Genomic DNA, 21,771 nt, shown 5'->3' with positions numbered 1-21,771 from the left:
TTTTTTTTTTTTTTTTTTTTTTTTTTTTTTTTTTTTTTTTAACTCATAAACAAATTTTAATTACAAAAAAAAAATATATATATATATATAGAGTAAAAATCCTCTAATGAAATAAAGATCGCTCCGACCTGTCCTTTTTTAATATATATTGTCCACTTTGAGTTTTCCCTTTTTGACTTCCCTGCTGTGTGTCTACTAGGTAGAGGTTTCCACACTATTATAAATATCGTTTCGTTTCCCTCTCTAACCAATGTGGGATCTTACAATCCACTCCTTTGGGATCTGGCGTCCTTGTTGGCACATCGCTTGGTGAAGAGGTTTCCACACTATTATAAATAACGTTTCGTTCCCCTTTCCAACCAATGTGGAATCTTACAATCCACTCCTTTAGGGTCCAACGTCCTCGTTGGCACATCGCTCGGGGAAGAGGTTTCCACACTATTATAAATAACATTTCGTTCCCCTGTCCAATCAATGTGGGATCTTACAATCCACTCCTTTGGGGTCCAGTGTCCTCGTTGGCATATCGCTCGGTGTCTAGTTCTGATATCATTTGTAACAGCCCAAATCCACCGCTAGCATATATTGTCCTCTCTAAGCTTTCCCTTCCAGACTTCTACTCAAAGTTTTTAAAACACACCAACTAGGGAGAGGTTTCTGCACCCTTATAAAGAATGTTTTGTTTTCCTCTTCAATCAATATGAAATCTCACAGACCGAGTCTAAGAAGATTCTTCAACAATGCCAGGACTATGCTTATGCTACTCTAGCTCACTGATCCTGCAACTATGCTTATGCTACTTGTGACATGATTGTTCATCACGGCAAAATCTTTGGCTATACTACAAATTTCAACACCAGATTCTATACCTTCTAACGTTCAAACCTGCTTCCAAACTAGACTGTGAGTGTCATGCAGTAGGAACAGCAAAGGTAGGGATATCAATGGACCTAATGCTATAACCATAGACAAAACTTGCTGTTCTTTTGCTCTATTGGTCCTCGCAATACATATCATAATTTAAGATTCTGGTCTCTAAATTTCAGCATTTCACAGCATTATTGCATCATGGTTGTGGTTCAAATGTCAATGACACCCACATTTGATATGAACAAGTGGTTGAAAATGGCAGAAACACAAGTGGTGGGAAATTCAACTCTATTTTATAGAATAACAAAGGATAATTCTACAAAAGCCACGACTTTATTGCACCAAAAGCAAAAGGGCTTTACATCAGCAGAGTAAAAGCAAAGAAAAACACACCCATCTTCCACTGTTCAGCATAAGCATGCCAACTTTGTCGGTTGGGCATCCAATCCACCGCACACCCATCTGCATTCTCAACCACAAATTAAACACAATTATATGAAATCTCTTCACCATGTGGCCGCCACAGCTGCAGGGCCCTCCACCTGACAAAGAACATCAACCAAAAAAAAGTGTTGAGATCTTAGGCATGTAGTTTAGTGATATGATTGATTGATTGATTGTTGTGAATGTCAACCAAATTACCTTGAATGTTGCACCCCAAATCTCTTCCTCATTAGCAGGAACAGCAGTGATCTTGTTCTTAGGATTCTGATAGCATCTCAATTCACCAACTGCTGTAGATAAGAAACACCCTGCAGAATCCAAAAACAAAACGCTCCATTATCGTTACAGAACAAGTTAATTGATACACACAGAGCTCGAAAGGGGTTCTAATCTACCTTGAGGGAAAGAAGCAAGTGATTTCCCGCAAGAACCCTTGAGAAGATCGGAGTTATCGGAAAAGGCGACATAACCATCGGCGGTGATTCCCCAATACAACGGAACCTTCCCATTCCGATCCTGTCAGAAATCGCAGAACAGAAACCCTAATTATTCAATGAACCTCGATGAAACCGATTGAAAAAAAGCAACAAAATAGGGCTTACAGAAGCGACGAAGAGAGTGGAGGTGGACTTGTCGAAGACGATGAAGGCGAAATTGCCGCTGAGATGGCCGACGACGTGGCTCGGCGGGTATGGGGCCCGATCACGGAGGGCCTTGTAAGCTTCGATGACGAGAACCACCTCGTTCGCCGATTTGGCTAGCCCGTATTGTTGCCTCAGGCTCCCCAAATTGTCCAGAACGCCCTCGAATAAACAGAAGATGTCGTCCTTCACTGCGAACGATCTGTCGTCCGTAATTAATTAGTTTTTTAATTTTTATTTCTTTGTCAAAATATTACATTTAAATTTAAAAATTAATTCAATTTGAATTTCAAGGTTAAATAATAATATTTTTTTGTGTAAAAATAGGCAAATAAATACTAATTTTATGTAAAAATAGAAAATTACAAAATAATAATTAAAAAGCAAAAAAAAAACTAAAATAATTACCCCCATTTCTTTAATATTTAATACTACATAGTACAATTTCATTAAAATACTAAAAAGTTCAATTATGATAATTTTTATAAGTCTATTTAAAAATCGCTAAATTCATAAAATGATTAATGGCCAATAAATAAATTGTTTTTAAGAAATAACAATTATTTAAATGGGTATTTATTTCAATCTAACTCATAAATGCATAATTAAAAAATAATTACTTTATGCTATTGGTCTATGGATAACCTTACGGATAAGGACAAAACTAAACACACGTGTCAATATGTCAGTGGGGGCTTGTCAGACAAATCTAGCCCAGAGAGAATCCAGTGAACCTTGATCGCACGTGGCAGTCACGATATCCACGCGATCAACAAAATCGCAGCCATTCGATATTCTCTCTAATTTTTTTCACCAAAAAATGAATTTTAATTTCTGAAAACTTAATAAATTTGAGTTTTATTCGCCGCCGACAGAGAACATCGGCCGTTCCGACACATTTTCCGTCGGTTTCCTTCTAGTTATGGATTAATTAAAGGTAGAAATAGTAATCTAATCCTACGGTGGAGATTTGAATAACTAGAAGCCCGGTGGTTCTGGGCCGTCTGATTTCCGATCAACCGAATAAAACGACGTCGTAGAGGGGATGGAAATTACCGTGGGGTCAAGAGAGATTCACTTTGGTGAGTGTAGGCCAGGTGGACATGATCCCCGACCTGCACCGACACGGCGGAGGAGTTGGTGTCGACGAAGCGGTTGACGAGAGTGGCGGAAGTGGTTTTGGGCGACGGCGTACGGCAGCCGGCGGCCACTAACTCGTCTGGCGGCGATATGATGGAGCTGCTGAATACTCCCAGCATGGCTATTTTCAAAAATAAAAATAAATAAATAAATAAAAACAAAACCCAGAAGGGTTCTTATGGATTAATTGATGAAGGTAGAAATATTAGAAGCTCGGGAGCTGGATGGACGATGGCTTGGCTTGTATGGCTTATATAGGAGACGATGAGGGTACTTTCGTCATTTCAATGTTGGGTGCTATTTTATTTTTATTTTAAATTTTAATTGTTTTGTTCCGGTGGACTGAGGAGGTAGGCAGCCAAGTGTAGAATGAGATGGAAATTTGGCAGGGGGTGGGACCCACCTAATGGCGATTATTCCAGGGTGTGAGGATGATGACGTGGAGGAAACGGCAGGCACCACTCTGCATTTTATTTTGTGGGTTTTGCCCTTCTTCTTACTCCACGCGCCATCCACGTCGGAGCTACGTGTACACGTGGACGAAGCTCCAAGGAAGAAAGAAAAAAAAAATCTAATTTAATATCGACATAAATTAAAATAAATAGTTTTTTAAAAATTTAGTTGCATATGTGACACTAAGGTTATGAGAGGGATTAAATTGGAAACAAATTTTGGATAAGGAAAAAATAATTTTATAATTTATGGGAAAATTATAACCATGGTTAAGTGTTAGTGGTCAACTTTCTTAACTCCAAACTTAACCCTAATTAAATAGCCACGTGGCTTAGCCATGGTGGAATTTTAAGTACAAAAACCACCTTGGAATGGAATATTTTCCATAATATATAATATTAAAAATACTAAGGAACTTCATAAATAAATATATATTTTAATACATCAAAACAAACTATATCACAACGGAGCTATACTCAAATTAAAATTCGATTAATTAAGCATGGATAATTGAGTAATATTCAATTCTAATATATTTTTAAATAAATAGTCTAATTTTTTATAAATTATTTTAAATCTACGTGTTATCTAATAAAATATTAAACTTTTAGTTTGGTATGAATTTGACTATAATCTATTAAATATTTATTTATTTATTATATATTTTCTAAAAGTTAAGGATTTACCTTTGCTTTTAATAGAAAAATTAACACAAATATATGAATTACTTTATTTATCAGATATTTATTAAATTGGATTATTAAAAAATAAAGTTAAAATATTTAAGAGTACAAACACACAAAAAAATAAAAAAGAAAAAAGTTGGGTAATAATTCTTTCAACGAAGTGTCAAAATCCAATAATTCATCCAACATAATAAATAACAAATAATTTATAAGAATAAAAGAGGAGGATAAATAACACAAAATAATAATAATAATAAATAATAATAAAAAACTAAAGATTAAACTAATAAAAATATATTTAAATTTTTCAACAATACTTTTAATTTTAAAAAAATATAAAAGTATTCTTACCTCTAGTTTTAGATAAAAATCATTAATATTTTATTTTAAAAATACCTTCGCATATACTACCACGTTTAAAAAAATACTCGTAAACTTTCAAAATTTATGATAAAGAGTATTAATATTATTTGTGAAATTTCGTGAATATATTGATAGTAAAAAAAAAAAAATTACACAGGTCACGAGTATTAATGCTTTAAAAAAATTCATTAGTATTTATTAAATACAATACATTAAAAAAATACATATTTTGATCAATATTAAAAACTAAAATTAAAATTAAATGTTAAGAAACAAATATCAAGGATAGAAATAAAAATCTCATGAAATATATCTATCTATATATATATATATAACCAACCAATTTTGATAAATATTATAGATGGAATAGAACCTACAATAATTTATTTAAAATTTAAATAAATAAAAAAAAGGCAAAGAAAAAAAAAAGAATATGACGCGTATGAAAAAGATATAGATATTTTAAAAAAGAAAAGTAATTAAAATAATACAATATCCGATGGCGACGTCCACGGTTTTTGGGTCTGGCCCATAGTTTCCAATTTCGCTAAAAAAAATATAAATAAAAAATAATAAAATTTTGTATAAAATAGACCAATCAGAAAAAAGAATATAAATATATAATTAATAATTAGCTCATCAAAGTGGAAAAAGACAATATAAATAATTGTGGTACTAATTTTAATTTTATAAAAGAGAAGGGTAGAAAGGGAATTTTAGAAATTGTGATTTTTGCACAATCCAACTACTGCCACCACCATGAATTGTCACTAAATAAATAAATAAATATTTTGAGTGCGAGAAAAAAAAATTTAAGTGAGAAAGAGCCCATTTTTCAAGAACTTGTATTGGACCACTTCTATTTGGATCATATTTGAAATTAAACGAAAATAATACGACTTTAGTGACGGGGACATGTTTCGGGTTTAGGGTTTGGGGTGATGGTGATATCAGGATTTAGATCGTTGAATCTACGGTGAATTTGTATTATTGAGAATCGAAACGTGGCTATAAAACAAGAGAAAATGAACATCGGTGTTGTACTGAGCCACCTGCACTTCAACCCCGTGGGGTGAGTCATAAGATTGAGTTAGCCCTTTTAAGGTTGGACCCATGACATAGCCAACCACTCGGAGTTGGCTTTGAAGTTGAGTTTAGTCTTTTGGACATGGTTAAGGCTAAGTTGACTTTTGGTGAGAATTTTATTGACATGGCTAAATTTAGAGCATGACTTTAATACCATGTTAGACGAACACGACTCTCTCCATTACTATGAGGCCTATTGGAAAGCCCAAAGCAAAACCATGAAAGCTTATGCTCAAAGTGGACAATATCATAGTATTGTGGAGAGTCGTGTTTGTCTAACAAATGCTAAGTTAACTCTTCTCTTGGGTCGGTCTCACAACTAATTTGTCTTTTTTCATAGGGTTCATCATTTTATGTTGAACCTCTTTGGAATTGAGTTTAGACGCTCGTATTAAAGTTGTCAACATAAATCTAATATAATTATACGTCTTCGACCAAAAGATTAGGAATTTAAATATCATCATCCACATACTTTCGAACCGAAATTTTCATTTTTGAGAAATAAAGTTAGAATTTTTCGTCCGTGTAACAATTTTCAATATATGTTTTAATCTTGCTGGGCTCATTGGCCCACCTGAAAATGGGCCCTATTAATCTTGCTGGGCTCATTGGCCCACCTGAAAATGGCCCAAGATCCATCGAGCAAAAAAAAAAAAAAAAAACTTATATAATTAAAATTTTAAAATTTCTTAATTAAATCAATTTAGAAGAGATGTTTGATATAATTTTCAATAAAAAAAAGTCTAAAATATAAATATTTTAATAATTTAATAATACTGCGAATGAATAATAAATAATTACATAATATTCCAGACCATGTCAGTACTAAAGAATGAAGTAATTAGCTGGTTGATATTTAATAATTAAAGTTAAATCTAATTTATTTTATTTCTACTTTTACCTAAACATGTTTGGCTTTTCCATAATTTTAAAAGCTTAAACTTCATTTATGCTTTAATCTCCATGATTAGTGATAATAATCACATGCACTAATATGATATAATGGTAAATACTACGACCCGCTCCAATAAAAATATTTTAATTATCCATTCCGAATAATAATTGGTTAAGAACGCTAGATCTCTTTACATTTAAATATAATAATGAATAATCAATTATAATTTTCTAATGATGGTAAAAAAAATAACAATGCGCGGTGACACAGTCCCCAACTAATTCAAGTGAAAGGAAAGTAGTGATCTCAAGAGGTACCCATTCGACCACGCGAGGGTCAATATAAAAGAATGTCATGATGCACTGTAGCGACCGAAGAGGACAAGCAATTTGCTATCAAAATCTCTTTGGGTCGAGAATTCTTAAATAAATAATTAATGAGAAGCATGATTAAATATTCATATCCATGAATTATTGAAGTATGAAAAGCAGCAAACACTTATTAAGGGGTAGATTAAACCTTTAATTAAGACTAATTAATCAAGGTTTAGAGGTAAAATTGAAATTAGCACACGTGGTCATCCGACCCAGAAGAGTGGCGCTAAATCCAAGCCTAGAAGTGGCCATATCAAATTCAAGCAAATTGTCCTCAATCTGGTGGGCCCCAATAACGATCGAGGTTCGTGGGTTCACGCCGCCGTCCACGAACCCCAGGCACAGCACGTCGTCCTTCACCTGCACCATCGAGTTCGCGCCGAATATTCTCCAAATCACTTTCTTGTTCTGTAAAATCAGTTCAATTGACGGCACGCCTGGTCCTAATCGGGTGCTGGAAATGCTCTTCGCATTGAAACAAGCTCCGAATGGCGCCACCGCCGCTACTCTTGGAACGTTCTTGAGCTCCGTCGTGAAGGTTTTCAACACGGCGTTGTAAATTGAGGATTCTAAAACGGTGTATGGATCGACGGTGCTGATTTTGGTTCCGCCGATGCCGTTGCTGTCGATTTTTAAGAGGGTGGTGTTGAGTGGGACGGTTTTGGAATTGATGACGATGGATTTTACGCCGATGAAATATTCGGTGGATTTTTCGCCGGCGGTGAAGACGCCGGCGGTGCTGACGGGGTTGATGAAGAGTGGGGTGTATGTGAGGGAATCGGTTAGGTCGATGTTGGGTAAGAAATGGTATGGGCCGTTGCCGGAGAAGATTACGCCGGGGAATCTGGTGGAGCCGCTCAGGCAAACGGCGAATTTTCTGTTGAAGCTGAAGGCGGCGGAGAATTGGGATGGGAGAGAAATCCCGTTCCGTCCGAATCCGGCCATTCCAGTTACGCCGCCGGCGAGGCCGTCGAGGAGAAACGTGGACCCACAGACAAAGAGGAAATTCGGGACCGTGACGGGCTTGGTTGGATTGAAGCCGTCGGTGGAGGAAACAGAGACGACATCGGAGGCGAGTTCGCCGCTAGTGGAGAGATGAATAATGGTATTTCCGGGGAACAGACTGCAGGTGTTGTTATTGCAGCCGGGTCTTGGCGGTGAGAAGCACTGGCCGCAGCCGCTGGACTTGGAAGCAAGGTTGCATTGAGCGGAGCGGCAACGGGCAGGCTTGTAGGTGGAGGAAATGTAGCCACGGTCACAATCGACCCACATGAACTGGCTACCGAGGTCGACGGTGAGCTTCACCGGAACCAGAGGGGTTCGTTGCCGTATCTGGGTAATGTACTGGAGAGAAGGGTGTTTGGTTACCGGAAGAACGAGAGCTTTGGGGCGGAAGGAGGTTGCGGCTATGGCGGATGAGAGGAGGAGGAAGAGAACAGAGGAGAAGAAGGAGAGGGAAATGGAGGTCGCCATTGTTGGTGATGCGTTGCAGTGGTAGAGATCTGTGGATTTATATAGGAAAAACTTGAAGATTTTAAAATTATGAATGAAAAAAAATTCAAATTTTAATATTACAAATTGTTTCGTTCAAATCTGTAGAGCTATATGAATCTTAAAAGTCTTTGTAAGTTTGCTGAACAGAAACGGTGGGTGACTCGGTGGCTCTGCTCACATAGAGCCAGCCCTTTAATCGTCAACATCATATAATCTATCCATCGACACCTTATAAATTAAATTATTTGTTATTTATAAAAATTAATGAGAATTTTTTAAACTTTATATTTTTTATTTTTTTAAAAAAGAGTAATCATAATTATTATTTAAAAAAATATATATATTTCGAAAGTTAAATGCTATTTTTAAAATAAAATAAAATAGGTTTGATTTTATTTGAAATAAAATAAAATAAAATAAGATAGCACCAAATATTTGGCTTTTCAATGGAAATAAATTCTTATCTATTAATGAATAATAATAATAATAATAAAGTTGCCGTTGTCTTATATGCGTACGGCTCTTGGATAAAAATATTTCAAGATAATCAAAACTCAGTTCAATTATTTTTTGAATTCTTAAAAGAAGAAATTAATAATTTCATTAATATCGTAATTAAAATACTTATTTATACTAATAAAATATACATTTTTTTTTTCTTCGATGGTTCGGTCATAAAAACTTTAAAATTAATCTATAATTTTAGCTTTTAAGATATACATTTTTTGATTTATAGCTTTTAAGTCGATGATATGTGTAAAAATTAGTCTGTAATTTGATTGTTCATTAACCTAATTTAACCGATGATTTATTATAAAAGACAGAACTATTCTAAATAAGAGTAAAAGTTTAATATTTGAATTTTTGACGGATATCTATGATTATGGACGTGGAGAAAAGAGTTTGGGAAGAAAAAAATTAAGATGCTGCGTGTTGATAACCTAAAGTCCAAATTTATAATATCTTATGTTAAAAAAGCATATTAACGTCACATCTATATAACTTTATTGATAAGATAATAGATCGCGTTAGATTAATTAATTATATATGATGCTTAATGTACACTCTATCAAATTAGTTTTGTTGAAGACTTTTACTTTTGACTTTTAATATAAAAATAATTTTTAATAACATTTGTTAAATGACATAATAAAACTATTTTTATATTTGTATTTGTCGCGGACCGACTTAAGACTGGTCAAACCGGTTCGAGTAGCATCGACTCTAATTGATCCGAGCTTAAAAAATTGAATAACCCACCTTAATCATCGACCGTATGAGCCTAGACCTAGGGCTAGACATACTACTAAATGAGCACACGTCCTATCATATGTCTTCTTTTTTAATTTGTGTTTTACGAATATAAATGTGATAAGAAAAAAAAAATTGTATATATATATATATATTATTAAAATAATAATAAAGTTGTCAATTTAATTCCATCTTCTCTATCTTGATTATATTCATGGCACACCTAGCTAGATTTTGACCTATATTTTGTTTGAAATAATATTTTAATTTATTATTTTTTCAATTATTCAAATAAATTAACGTCCATTTTTTACGATGATAATTAGTGTTTTATTCACTAATTTTATTGATTGAATTATCAGACATATTATTAGAATCTTAGATGATAATGGTTCATTGAAATGATAATCGATATCTTATATCTATACTCGTATTCGCTGTTGGAACATTTTTTAAGAGTCGTGATAGTACGCTACAAAAAGAGTTACGAAAAATCTAAGATCACATACGGAATTTCATCCTAACTTCTCGAGCTTCAAGCGACAATTATGAGAAAATCTGTGATCACACATGAGTACAATCAATTACTGAACTCACACAATCAACTCGATATAGAACAACATCTCGCTAACATGATAGAAAACTAATTTGACTATGAGAAAACAAACATGATGGAAATAATCAAGCACGTCACATACCCAGTTGAAATTTGATATTTACAGACTCGATGCATATGTATAGATGTCATGATCTACTTCAACTGATACTCACCCTTAAGGGCACGATGATATTGATGATTATAAACCGGGATATAACTATTTGATCGGGCATTCATGAATGGATACACATCAAACTTCAAGTAGATATAATGAGAAAGGAGAGGTTTTGCATGGAAATAATTAAGAAGAAGAGTTATAAGAACACAGCCTGTTGGCTATGGCTTCGCTTAAACTCACGAGAGGCACGTAATTGAGGCAAGCTATTAGGCGTGAGACGCGTAATACATGCATATGTTAAGAAACAAACTAAAGTGAAGGAATTATAATGAAGTGAAAGAATTAAGTCTCACGAGACTACAACATGTTGCATTTATTGTTGTCCCAAAACCCTACCAACTTGCCTTTTGCCTCGTTGTGTTAGCCATATAAATAGATATCAATGGCTGTTTTGGTGCCAAATTTGTGAGCAAAACATGGCTCATATTGCTGTGGAGAGGAATAGGAGAAGGCAGATGAATGAACATCTTAGGGTTTTGAGAACTTTGACACCTTGTTTCTATATCAGAAGGGTATATTTTGATCTGTTTTTGTTCTATTTTTGTGTTGATTTTGGTATGATTTTGATTATGTGAAGTGGGTTTTTGATGTTATGTTAGGGAGATCAAGCGTCGATAATTGGGGGAGTGATCGAGTTCATTAAGGAGTTGCATCAAGTTTTGCAATCGTTGGAGTCGAACAAACGGAGGAGGAAGAGTGTGAGTCCGAGCCCGAGTCCGAGGCCGTTGGTGGCGGTTGCCGATGGATTTGAAAATGGAGTTGATGTCGGAGCTTGTTGTAACTCGTCGGTGGCGGATGTCGAAGCGAAGATTTCAGGTTCGAACGTGCTGTTGAAGATCATTTCTCGACGAATTCCCGGGCAACTTTCGAAGATGATTAGTGTGTTGGAGAGGCTGTCGTTTGAGGTTCTTCATCTCAACATCAGTAGTATGGATGACACTGTTCTTTACTCTTTTGTTGTCAAGGTATATACCAAAATAGGGCTAACCAGTTTTGTTTGGGGTTTTTTGGTTGGAGATTTTACAAACCCTAATTTTCTCTTCCCAAAAATCTTCTTTTTTTTAAACCTAGAACACCTTGATTTTATGAAATTTGAAACAAAATTGTTCATTTTACATGGGAATTTAGGGTTAATAACGGGTTGAAGTTTGATCACAATTTTGTCAAATTAAATTATCGACCTTTAAAATGATTCATCAGTGTCTTATGATCCACAAAACGTGCAGAAGGGTTGTTCATATAATCAACTCTTTAAGAATATTTTTGCACGGTTTAAGAATTCGATGATCTTTCTCTTGATTTATCTCAATTATTTCGAAGTGAATTCAGCAAAACTAAGCTTTTCGCTTTAGTTAGAGTTATGGGTTTCCATTTTTAGCTATGAATCCATCTTCAGAAACTAGATTTAAAGCATGCATGCACGTATGCACGTACCCAATACAAATGTATGCAAAATTACTGCTAAAATCTTGATCAGTAACTTGTTATGACTTGTATGATGACGGGTCTTTGTTATTTTTCGTAATAACGTAAGATTGTTCATTAGGATCAAACGTTTCGAATCAATATGAGCTTTTCAAGTTGATATTCTACCAGTGATCGGTGCTTATCTAACTTGTTTGATTTGTTGGATGCAGATAGGGCTTGAATGTCAGCTAAGTTTGGATGAATTAGCCTTTGAAGTTCAACAAAGCTTCTGCTCTCAAGTTTACTTATGCCAGTGAAGAACATAATTAAGGCTTTAAGGACTTCAAAACTTTATATTTGCTGTTTTTGTACGATGGGATTTTCATAAAATCAATTATCTGTCACGTTAATTGATTTTATTTTCAATAGAAAATAGTAATCTTAACGAATAAGATCCAGAAAAGTTTTGGAACGGATTACGTTGGTGATAAGATTAAGAAGAAAAAATTCGTGATTCAAATTACTCTATAAGATAGCTTGATCAAAACTACTTGAATGTCTAGCATGCAAATATAAATACACGAACGACAAATGAACAAACTCATGCCCTAAAAAGCATTATTCAACATTTTTATACTAAACCAACAACATGAATGACTAGCTGTAGCTCGATCTTAATCCAAGATCTTCATTCAAATTTGGACTCTCTTCTTGATTTCAAATATTCGTTTCGATAATATCTTGTTCGGCCACCGTGTTCCTCGACCAACACCTTATGGATCCTCGTAATTTCTATGGGAATTGGAAGCTTTACATGGAAAATATTGTTATTATTACTAATGAAGCAGGCAAGCACAAAACGACGACGTAAGAAACCTGCAAAATTCTATGATGAATGCATGAACAATGCATCATTCAAACCAAAAGAAAAAAAAAACCAAACGGGGGATTCTGAGCGGTTCAACTAAAACCGTTGACCTTTTTGACTTTCAATGATAATCAGGTACGGTCACTCATTCACAGGCGTGTTCTCTCTGACTCGTAGGACCCACACAAACAAACTAAAAAATAATAATAAAAAATGATCAGACCACGTGTACGTTCCAAAGCAACGACGTATTTAATCTACGGCCTGGATTCAGTACCATGCGTGGCATTGGAGTAATGATTAGGCCTGGAACGGTGCACTCTGCACTTACTCTGGGTCCCACTTACCTATATTTTATTATAAAAATTAATAAATAGAAACAGCAATTAATAATTGAGATTCCCTCTGCGACTCCCTAAGCCGGTCCTCTGCCCGGTTCAACCAAACCGAGCACATTCGCTCTTCGGCTCGGCTTTGCGGCTCCAATTAGTCGGCTGTGTGTGTTTTTTTTTTCTAATTTTCTTTTTTCTTGCTTTCTTTAATTTTTTTTTATTTTTCTAAAATCCCAGGTAAAAAATAAATGGAGAATTATACGGAGGTAGGGAATAAATCTCCATTCCCGTCCCCATCCGACCTATGGACATCTCTATACCCACCATAATGTTAGACTAAAAATTCTTCATCCCCGCTCCACCTCAGGGATATCTTTGTACCCGACGACTAAAAAAAAATAGTTTTACAAATAAAAGTTGACGATCCAAACACTGGGCAACTAAACAAATTCAGACCGTAATAACTAAGTGAGGCAAACATTTATTAGAGTACTAAAATGGGGACAGTAGAGGATGGCTTCTTGTTCATGCTCCATGGTGCCTAGTTGAGTAATAATGGCTATGGCATTGAAATTAAACAAAAAAATCAATGACCCACCAACTTTGTGTACCCAAAACACTGAATTAAATTCCACTTCGGATCTTCATTATACACACACAAAGATGGATGGGTTCAGTTGGCATTTTGCACAGAAATTGCGCAACTTGTTGGCCAAGAACAATTTAAGCCTAAAATGCCTCTGCCACTGAGATTCCCAGCACTGTGCTTATGCTCCAAACTGGCTCCACATTCACTATACTTTTCTTCCTACCAAAACCATACATTATGGAGTGCAGCTCTGCGGCTCTAAAATATAATTTGATGTCTCATTCCCAACAGACAGTGCATATGATATTCTTTCCTATAACTAATATTTAAGTTGTATTTGGTGCAGAATGGCTTAATCTGATCTGTGAAACAATTATTAAATGGTGCACAGTGAGGAGTACTTAGAGTGCTGCTTAAGTCTTTGATCTTATGCTTTAGAAATGTAATATCTTCTTTAAAAGACGCGGCTAAAGAGTTGCCTTTTTTAAGCTGATTGTGATCCTGGTGGAGTAAAACTAAAGAATTTGACCATTTACTATAACGTCTCAAGTCCATCGTTAGTAGATATTGTCATTCCATCACTAACAAGTATTGTCCTATTTGAACTTTCCCTCTCGAACTTTCCCTCAAGGTTTTTAAAACGCGTCTAATAGAGAGAGGTTTTCATACCCTTATAAAGAAGATTTCATTCTTCTCTTCAACTGATATGGGATCTTACAATCCACCCTCCTTCGGGGCCCAGCGTTCTTGCTGTCACTCGTTCTCTTCTCCAATCGATATGAACCCCCCAACTCACCCCTTCGGTGCCTAACATCCTTGTTGGCACACCGCCTCGTTTCCACCCCCTTTGAGGCTAAGCCTTCTTGCTGCTGGCACATCGCCCAGTGCTTGACTTTGATACCATTTTGTAACGGCTCAAACCTACCACTAGCAAATATTGTGATCTCTTTGAGCTTTCCCTTTCGGACTTCCCTTTAAGATTTTTAAAAGGCATCTATTAGAAAGAGATTTACACGCTCTTGTAAAAAATGTTTCGTTCTCACTTCCAACCGACGTAGAATCATACAGTTACGAAAGCACAAAGTATAAAAAATTTATGCCTATGTCAAGTCTCTGAGCGGATAATAAAGTAAATAACCAAAAGCAGGCTGCTTTTTCGGTTAAAGAGAGGTGAATTTGGGTCAAAGTGTGAGGTGAGAGAGGAGATCATTCTTGCTCAAATCAAGACAATTAGTATAGCCATGGCCTTTTATTTAAAACCAACCATAATCATTTGAGGCATGGTATGTCCCTCCTTGAAAGCCAGAGGCACGTGAAGATTACTGAAGAAGTGTTTTAAAGAAAATTGAAATGGCTTCATCAGCTTTTGTCGCAAAATTATGTTTTCTTTCAGCTTAATCAAAGCAATCTATTCCCCTCCCGAATCATAAGTTTGCAATATTTCTGCTAACCCAAAAGATGTGTCCTAGCTTACCTAAGCCAAGCACTTCAAGCAATTCACCATGTCAGTACATTCGTAAAAGAGAGTAAAGAAGGCCTCATTCAGACATTTCATCAAACACATTCAGGGCACCAAATCAATCCAAATCAATCCAAATCAATCCAATCCAATTAGGCCATGACATCTCCCCAAACGATACATAATCAACCCCTGATCAGATAAACTACTTCACACAGGCATTTTATCAAACAGGTTGAGTGGAACAGAATCAATGGAGTTCGCAGCAGTCAATAACAAATGGGTTAAGTAATTAAAGCATATAAAAGAGAGTAGAGAAGAAGAAGAGGGGTTTGACTGACTGACCATTTTTCAAAGAACGGCGAGGGAGAGCGGGTTTTGGATGGAAGTGAAGGGAATGTGGATGAAGACGGGCACTAAACGTCAAATCTCGGAAATGCTGTCTTTGACTGGGAGAAGAAAATTATATTCCTTTGGCAATGCAGTGATTGAACCCGGAATTCAAGTGGAAGCAGGTGACAAAAAGCATCACTTTCAATGGCGTTCCTCTGCCCTAATCCAATCCAATCCAATCCAATCGGCTTCTTGCTCGAGTTGAATGAAAAGTCCCTTCCAGTTCCTCCTCCACTCGGGTGCAGAATTTTATGAAATAATTTTGGGTCCGTGATCCGCGGGACTGCCGATAATGGAAGTTCGTAAAACATCAAATCGAATGTTTTCTAACGCGGGATTCAATGTTGTGCTACACAATAGTGGGCTATAGCTTAACCTTCTGCATCCACAAGTAACCAAATTGGTTGTAGCCCTAACCAATTGTCCGCTACGACCCTTTACGTATCGACGTCAGCCTCACAGTTTTAAAATGTGTTTATTGTAAAGAGGGACTAGCCCTATTCCGATCAGTGCCTTACAACGTCCGGTGACTAGCTTTGATATCATTTGTAACGGGCCAAGCCCATCGCTAGTAGATATTGTCTGCTTTCAGCCTGTTATGTATCACCATCACCCTCCCAGTTTTAAAATACATCTATTATGGAGAGAGTCTAGCCCTACTCCAATCAGTGCCTCGCAACGTCCAGTAATTGGTTCTGATATCATTTGTAACAGGCCAAACCCACAGCTAATATTAATATCTGATTCGGCCCGTTACGTGTCGCCGTGAGCCTCAGGTTTTAAAACGCGTCTACTATGGAGAGAGTCTAGTCATATTCCGACCAGCACTTTGGAGAGAGTCTAGCCTTACTTCGACTAAAGCTTTACAGCGTTTGGTGACTGACTCTAATATCATTTTTAATAAGGTAAAGCGAACAATATCTACTGACGAATGACTTTTGGGATTGAGAATTATTCACTCTTAAAAATAATTTAAGACAAGTAGATAATATAATCATGTAATCGATCTTAAATGTTAATAGGGTATGTATATTTTATATAGTAAGTTAAAAATTTGTAGCATCTTATATTATAAAATAAAAAGTTATGAGAGAGTAGCATGAAAGACACGTGGTGTGTTGACGAGTTTTTCCAAGACCCAAGGCAGCATGGGAATTGGGTGGGGTTTGGTTTTATTCCGGGACTCTCTTACCCTATCCTCGCTACCAAACAGACTCACTGTCCCCACATTAATTGCACTCTGCCAAACTTAACCCCATCATTTTATTTTTTCTTACAAAATCAAATTTATCAATTTTTAACTTTCATTTCCACTACTTTTCTTTTTTTAAAAATTGAAAAAAAATCCTAATTCCCAAATTAAATAATTAAAATATAAGAATTAATTTTTGAAGAATTTATATAAAAAGTTAATTATTAAAAAAATATTTAATATATTGATGACCGAAAAATTTTCTATTTATTTTTACGGAGATTAAGTAAATTTTTATATATTAATTTGTAAGAATTTTATAAATTACCAAAAGGTAAGTAAAAAAAAGTGTTTTTTTAATGTTTTTAATTAACCCTCGAATAGATAAATATCATCAAAAAGGTGAAAAAAAAAAAAATAAAAAGATAATGGAGGATGGGGTAGGATCAGGTGGGGTGTGGCTCAAGGGAATGATAAGGTGCACCTCTCATAGGGAATTGAAGAAAAACAGGGGAGTACTTGAGTGAAAAAGTAGGTGGGTCCCACATCAATCAGTTTTTTTTTTTAAATATAATAATTTAAATTAAAAAAAAAAAGACATGTGGGGCCCGCATGAGGCTTCATCATGATCATCATGTGACATCTCCAGCACTCGATTGGGAACCGATTCTGAGTCTGGATCTCTTCCGTCCTTTTCTTTTCTTTTTAAATAATAATAATTAAAATAAAAATAGATAGGACACGTACCAGAATTCGTGTCAACGCCGTTAGATTTTCAAGACATTAAAAAAAAGAAAAAAGAAAAAAAAAACAATAATAATTGTTTGTTTAGACATTGCCCTATACCTTGTCCCGAACTGGAACTCCCCACTATCCCTGTTACCAAACATCTCCAGATTTCCATCCAACGGTCACAAATCAATTTGGGACATAAAATTGATAGATTCCTTATGTGGGAAATTGTTAAAACAAGACAATTCTGTCCCTCTCCCTCTTTCATTTTTCCCTCATTCATATGCTAACATTATCCTGTCCCATTTTTCTTGTTTTTATTTTATGAAAACCATATCCTTACATTTTAAATTTATTTATCTTACCCTTTTATTCTATGGATATGATTCATATGATATAATCTCCTATTAATATAAGAAATTGACTAAAAAATGTCGGATGAAAAGTCGACATGTCTAAATGCAACGCTCTGAAGCAATTTTATTAAGGTTAAACGTGTATCATTTTCAATTTGGTCCATAATGTTTCAATATTCTTAATTTTATAAAGTTTATGTCTCATTGAATTGTGACTTTATATGGTTTGGATTATATCATACACGTGATTTCGACATGTCAATTTACCCTAGTCAGGAGTGTGGTTGGTCTCACCTCTTGTGCGCTAGGTGTACATGGGCACATTTCTCTCAGGGTTGACCTGGTCTAATCGAAGTTAATTAGCTCACATAAGGTTAATCGAAGTTAATTAGCTCACATAAGGTTTTTCACCTCGCGGGCGTGGGCACATTCCTCTCGAGGTCGACTTGGTGTAATCGAAGTCAACCGACTCACCCGATAAGAACCCATTTAAAAGTTTACTTTTTTAAGAGAAAAATTGGATCTTTTGTAGAAAATAATGTAAAAATGAAAATATTGTAGGGAGGCAAAGGAAGCAAGAAAATGGGAATTTAGAATATCCTTTATTGTTGTTTATATAACATAAACATATAAACACTTATAAACATGGCGTCCCAAAAAAAAAAGGAAAAAAAGGGCAAAGCTTAGCTCACTACCATTTTTCCATGCTTCCCTTTCCAAACATCTTAATTTAATTATATATATCTATAATTAACCCTCTTTTTCTTGGCTTTTAATGATATGATTAAAGGCTAATCCAGCTTCAAATTCCAAAAAAGCGGGAAAAAAAACAAGCAAAATCAACATCATACACAATCAAGTAGAGCTTAGTAGAAGAAGAAGCAGAGTATAATGAAGATTCCGATCTTGAAATTCCGGCAGCACATGTTTCACATGATGTTACAACTTGACGGATTCTCGTCGCTGAAATACGTGTAGGGTTCTGGCTGCTGCTGCGGCGGCGGATATGGGTGGTGGTGGTACGGTGGTGGGTATGGATATGGGTATGGGTACGGCGGTGGCACGTAATTTACGGCCGGCGGTGGCCGTGCGTACATCATTGGTTGGTGCCCAAGCGCGTGTTGTTGTTGGTTCATCATTTGGGCCATGTATTGTTGTTGCTGTTGCTGCTGCTGCTGTTGTTGGTAGGGGTTTGTGGAGATGCTGTCCGGCATAAACCTCCCGGCGCTGCCTCCACCGTTCATGGCTGCCGCCGCTGATGCGGGAAGACCTTGCACCGCTGGAAGATTGTTCATTTGACCCATTGGCCGGTCACCCATTTGACCCAAATTTGACATTCCCAATCCATGAGCACCGATGAAGCTTTGTAAATCATGGCCCATTCCGTTTGCCCCACCGGTCACCTTTTGACCGCCGTTCACCCCGTTACTACTCCCATTTCCACCGCCGTTGCCGTTTTTGCCATTGCTCCCACCTCCGCCGCCGCCGCCCTGCTTTTGGTTACTCCCACCTCCACCGCCCTGCTTTTGGTTACTCCCACCTCCACCACCGCCGCCACCATTTCCTTTAGATCCTCCGCCGTTACCATTCTTCCCATTGTTGTTACCCTGCACCGAAACAGCTCCGCCGCCTTTCTTGGCATTACCACCGCCGGCCGGACCATTCACAACCGGTGGAAGGTTCCCATTCATCATCATTTTCGGAATCTGGCCATTTCCCATCATGGGTTTCATCTTACTCGCAGGAGGGAGATGAAGATTACCCAAATCATCATCAAGTTCATCTTCATCATCATAATCATCCTCATCCTCATACTCATCCTCATCCTCATCGCTGAGGTCATCACCTTCGTGCAAATTAAACTTCCCACCCTTGGGAAGATTCACGTTTTGATCTTTAACAGGCAGTTTCAACCCCTTAAATTGGGGTGGGAGCTTCAGATCTTGAAACCCTTTCATCTGTTGTAGCTGCTGAAGCTGCACCTGCACCGGTGGCAGCCCCTGTCCCTGTCCGCCGCCTTTCGGCTGGTTGTTTCCTCCATTAGCAGCCGCACCCTTCTGGTTCTGACCCTTGTTGTTCCCACCTTTAGCATTGTCAATTTGCATGTTTTTCATCTGATTAGCTATGTTGTTCTGCTGATTCTTGTTGTTGTTCGCCGGTTGTCCGCCCCAAATCTCTGCATGTTTGCCGGATTTAGCCAGCTTCTTCATGAGTACGGCGGCGTCGACATTTCCAGTGACTGTAACCTTCCCCTGTTCTGCATCTATCTCGGTAGTGAAAACCCCTAAAGAAAAAAACACACAAACCCCATCAAACTCAAACACAAGTAAAAAATAAAAACAGAGCCGACAGAAACATCATAAGAAAACAGAGGAAACGAAAAACAGAGTACCATCGATTTTCTGCAAGATTTTCTTCACCTTATGCTTACATCCATCGCAGTGAATATTGACCTTCAACACACATTTCTGCAGAACCACTCAAAACGACACAAAAACAGAACAAAATGAACAAACAGTAGCTACAACATTACAGAAAAACAGAACATGTCGAGTAAACAAAGCACCTGGATCTTCAGAAACTCTTCTTTACTCATATCTTCAAGTCAAAAAACAGAGACAGAAAGAAAAAAACAGAGAAGAACAGATCTGGGAAATGCTAATCGGGTTTTTGCTGTTTGTAGTTCGTGAATCTCTTGGAACTCAACCAGGAAAATGCAGAGAAAGTAGGAATCTTGAGATGGGAGAGGGAAGAAAAGAAGAAACCCAACAGAGAAGAGCAAAGTTCAGAGAGAACCGGAGATGGGATAAATGGGGGCAGAGAAGAGCTGAGAAACGAAGGGGAAAACACCAAAACGGAGAGGCAGAGTACTCTTTTATTTTTGAACTCCGTTTTCTTTTTTTATTAGCCCTTCTCTTCTCCATTGGTTGCTGCATTGTACTTGCAGAGATTTCGAAAATCTGAGCTGAGCTGAGCTGAATTCACAATTGGCTCGGCTGAGTGCGCTGGTTGGGGGGGTTAAAACGGTGGCGTTTTGGTGTGTTATGTTATGATGAGTCCCCGACAAGACTGATTTGTGGGTAAACCTAAGATCGATGTCTCCTCTCTTCTATTCCATGTGCTAATTATTATAACACATCATGTAAAAGAAAACAAAATTCTTTTAATGTTGTTTGAGATTCAAAATCAATTGTTTTGAGGAGGACGGGATTGGACGAGAAGTTTACTCATATCTCGACGAGATAGAATAAGAGGACTACGAGCCTATAACCCATGTAGGCAATTCAATCCAAGATGGAATGGGTCATCAATGAGGCACATCGAGCTAAGGAGGTATGGTTAGGGAGTGATACAAATTGTGTTGGAGTTCTTGTCATTGTAATTTGTTTGCCTAATTATCACTATTACGATAAGATCTCACATTGGTTAGACAGAGAAACGAAGTATTTCTTATAAGTGTGTGGAAACCTCTCCCTAGCATACACGTTTTAAAATTGTGAGACTAACAGTGATACGTGATAGACCAAAATGGACAATATCTATTAGCGGTGGGCTTGAGCGGTTACAAATACATTAGGTATGGATCCTATTTTAGCGAGACACTGTTTTGACTAAGCATCAAAGTGTGTTGAGCACAACATCAAACCCATGTGAGTAATCTTTTTCACAAGTCAACATGATGCCTCATCCCGTTACTTTAACTAGAAAGCTAATGTAAACCTGTAGCCAAATTCTCGGTATCAAAATATGTGATGTTTGACACAATGTGATTTAACCCAAAGAGAAAAAATTGATTAAAAAGTGAATCTTTTCGAGATCTTTATAAGAAAGTGATAATTAATAGGTTTGATTTTTCGATTGTCCTTATATGATCATTACCCGTTATACAATTTTATCGTTGATCGAGGCTTATGTTTCGCCTCCTCCAACCGAAAAAAAGTGCTTCAAATTAAAGTCTCTTTTAGCCTTT

General features: G+C 36.6%; 4 protein-coding genes across 4 annotated transcripts; 1 reads left to right on the top strand and 3 right to left on the bottom strand.

Moving 5' to 3' along the window:
- Positions 1-1,141: 1,141 nt before the first annotated feature.
- Positions 1,142-3,340, bottom strand: LOC111441093 (stem-specific protein TSJT1-like). Its single transcript, XM_023078018.1, has 5 exons — positions 3,012-3,340; positions 1,917-2,157; positions 1,710-1,830; positions 1,513-1,622; positions 1,142-1,412 (listed from the first exon to the last, which is right to left on the bottom strand). The coding sequence occupies exons 1-5, from the start codon at positions 3,212-3,214 to the stop codon at positions 1,377-1,379; spliced, it is 711 nt and encodes a 236-aa protein (XP_022933786.1). The 5' UTR covers positions 3,215-3,340; the 3' UTR covers positions 1,142-1,376.
- Positions 3,341-7,011: 3,671 nt separating this feature from the next.
- On the bottom strand, positions 7,012-8,484 carry LOC111443306 (basic 7S globulin-like). The gene has a single exon (XM_023081076.1). It carries the CDS (start codon positions 8,423-8,425, stop codon positions 7,118-7,120), a length of 1,308 nt encoding a protein of 435 aa, XP_022936844.1. The 5' UTR covers positions 8,426-8,484; the 3' UTR covers positions 7,012-7,117.
- A 2,394-nt stretch (positions 8,485-10,878) lies between these two features.
- On the top strand, positions 10,879-12,259 carry LOC111443371 (transcription factor MUTE). Its single transcript, XM_023081165.1, has 3 exons — positions 10,879-10,985; positions 11,073-11,438; positions 12,111-12,259. Exons 1-3 carry the CDS (start codon positions 10,890-10,892, stop codon positions 12,195-12,197), a joined length of 549 nt encoding a protein of 182 aa, XP_022936933.1. The 5' UTR covers positions 10,879-10,889; the 3' UTR covers positions 12,198-12,259.
- Positions 12,260-18,513: 6,254 nt separating this feature from the next.
- LOC111443301 (heavy metal-associated isoprenylated plant protein 32) lies at positions 18,514-20,689 on the bottom strand. The gene is made up of 3 exons (XM_023081067.1): positions 20,368-20,689; positions 20,194-20,269; positions 18,514-20,085 (listed from the first exon to the last, which is right to left on the bottom strand). The coding sequence occupies exons 1-3, from the start codon at positions 20,395-20,397 to the stop codon at positions 18,731-18,733; spliced, it is 1,461 nt and encodes a 486-aa protein (XP_022936835.1). The 5' UTR covers positions 20,398-20,689; the 3' UTR covers positions 18,514-18,730.
- Between the last annotated feature and the right edge of the window lie 1,082 nt (positions 20,690-21,771).

The sequence above is a fragment of the Cucurbita moschata genome, unplaced genomic scaffold (assembly GCF_002738365.1).
Source record: "Cucurbita moschata cultivar Rifu unplaced genomic scaffold, Cmos_1.0 Cmo_Scf00001, whole genome shotgun sequence".
Classification (NCBI taxonomy): domain Eukaryota; kingdom Viridiplantae; phylum Streptophyta; class Magnoliopsida; order Cucurbitales; family Cucurbitaceae; genus Cucurbita; species Cucurbita moschata.
This window is presented reverse-complemented; position numbering and strand designations above follow the sequence as displayed.

What these genes read in the sequence shown, in the direction of transcription:
- LOC111441093 (XM_023078018.1), bottom strand. Translation starts at nt 3,214, where the DNA reads ATGCTGGGAGTATTCAGCAGCTCCATCATATCGCCGCCAGACGAGTTA. An exon ending in GAATCTCTCTTGACCCCACG is followed by an intron (nt 2,158 to 3,011) that starts GTAATTTCCATC and finishes TACGGACGACAG; the next exon opens with ATCGTTCGCAGTGAAGGACG. An exon ending in CCACTCTCTTCGTCGCTTCT is followed by an intron (nt 1,831 to 1,916) that starts GTAAGCCCTATT and finishes GATTTCTGACAG; the next exon opens with GATCGGAATGGGAAGGTTCC.
- LOC111443306 (XM_023081076.1), bottom strand. Translation starts at nt 8,425, where the DNA reads ATGGCGACCTCCATTTCCCTCTCCTTCTTCTCCTCTGTTCTCTTCCTC.
- LOC111443371 (XM_023081165.1), top strand. Translation starts at nt 10,890, where the DNA reads ATGGCTCATATTGCTGTGGAGAGGAATAGGAGAAGGCAGATGAATGAA. An exon ending in CTTGTTTCTATATCAGAAGG is followed by an intron (nt 10,986 to 11,072) that starts GTATATTTTGAT and finishes ATGTTATGTTAG; the next exon opens with GGAGATCAAGCGTCGATAAT. An exon ending in TTTACTCTTTTGTTGTCAAG is followed by an intron (nt 11,439 to 12,110) that starts GTATATACCAAA and finishes TGTTGGATGCAG; the next exon opens with ATAGGGCTTGAATGTCAGCT.
- LOC111443301 (XM_023081067.1), bottom strand. Translation starts at nt 20,397, where the DNA reads ATGAGTAAAGAAGAGTTTCTGAAGATCCAG. An exon ending in AAGAGTTTCTGAAGATCCAG is followed by an intron (nt 20,270 to 20,367) that starts GTGCTTTGTTTA and finishes GTGGTTCTGCAG; the next exon opens with AAATGTGTGTTGAAGGTCAA. An exon ending in AATCTTGCAGAAAATCGATG is followed by an intron (nt 20,086 to 20,193) that starts GTACTCTGTTTT and finishes TTTTTTCTTTAG; the next exon opens with GGGTTTTCACTACCGAGATA.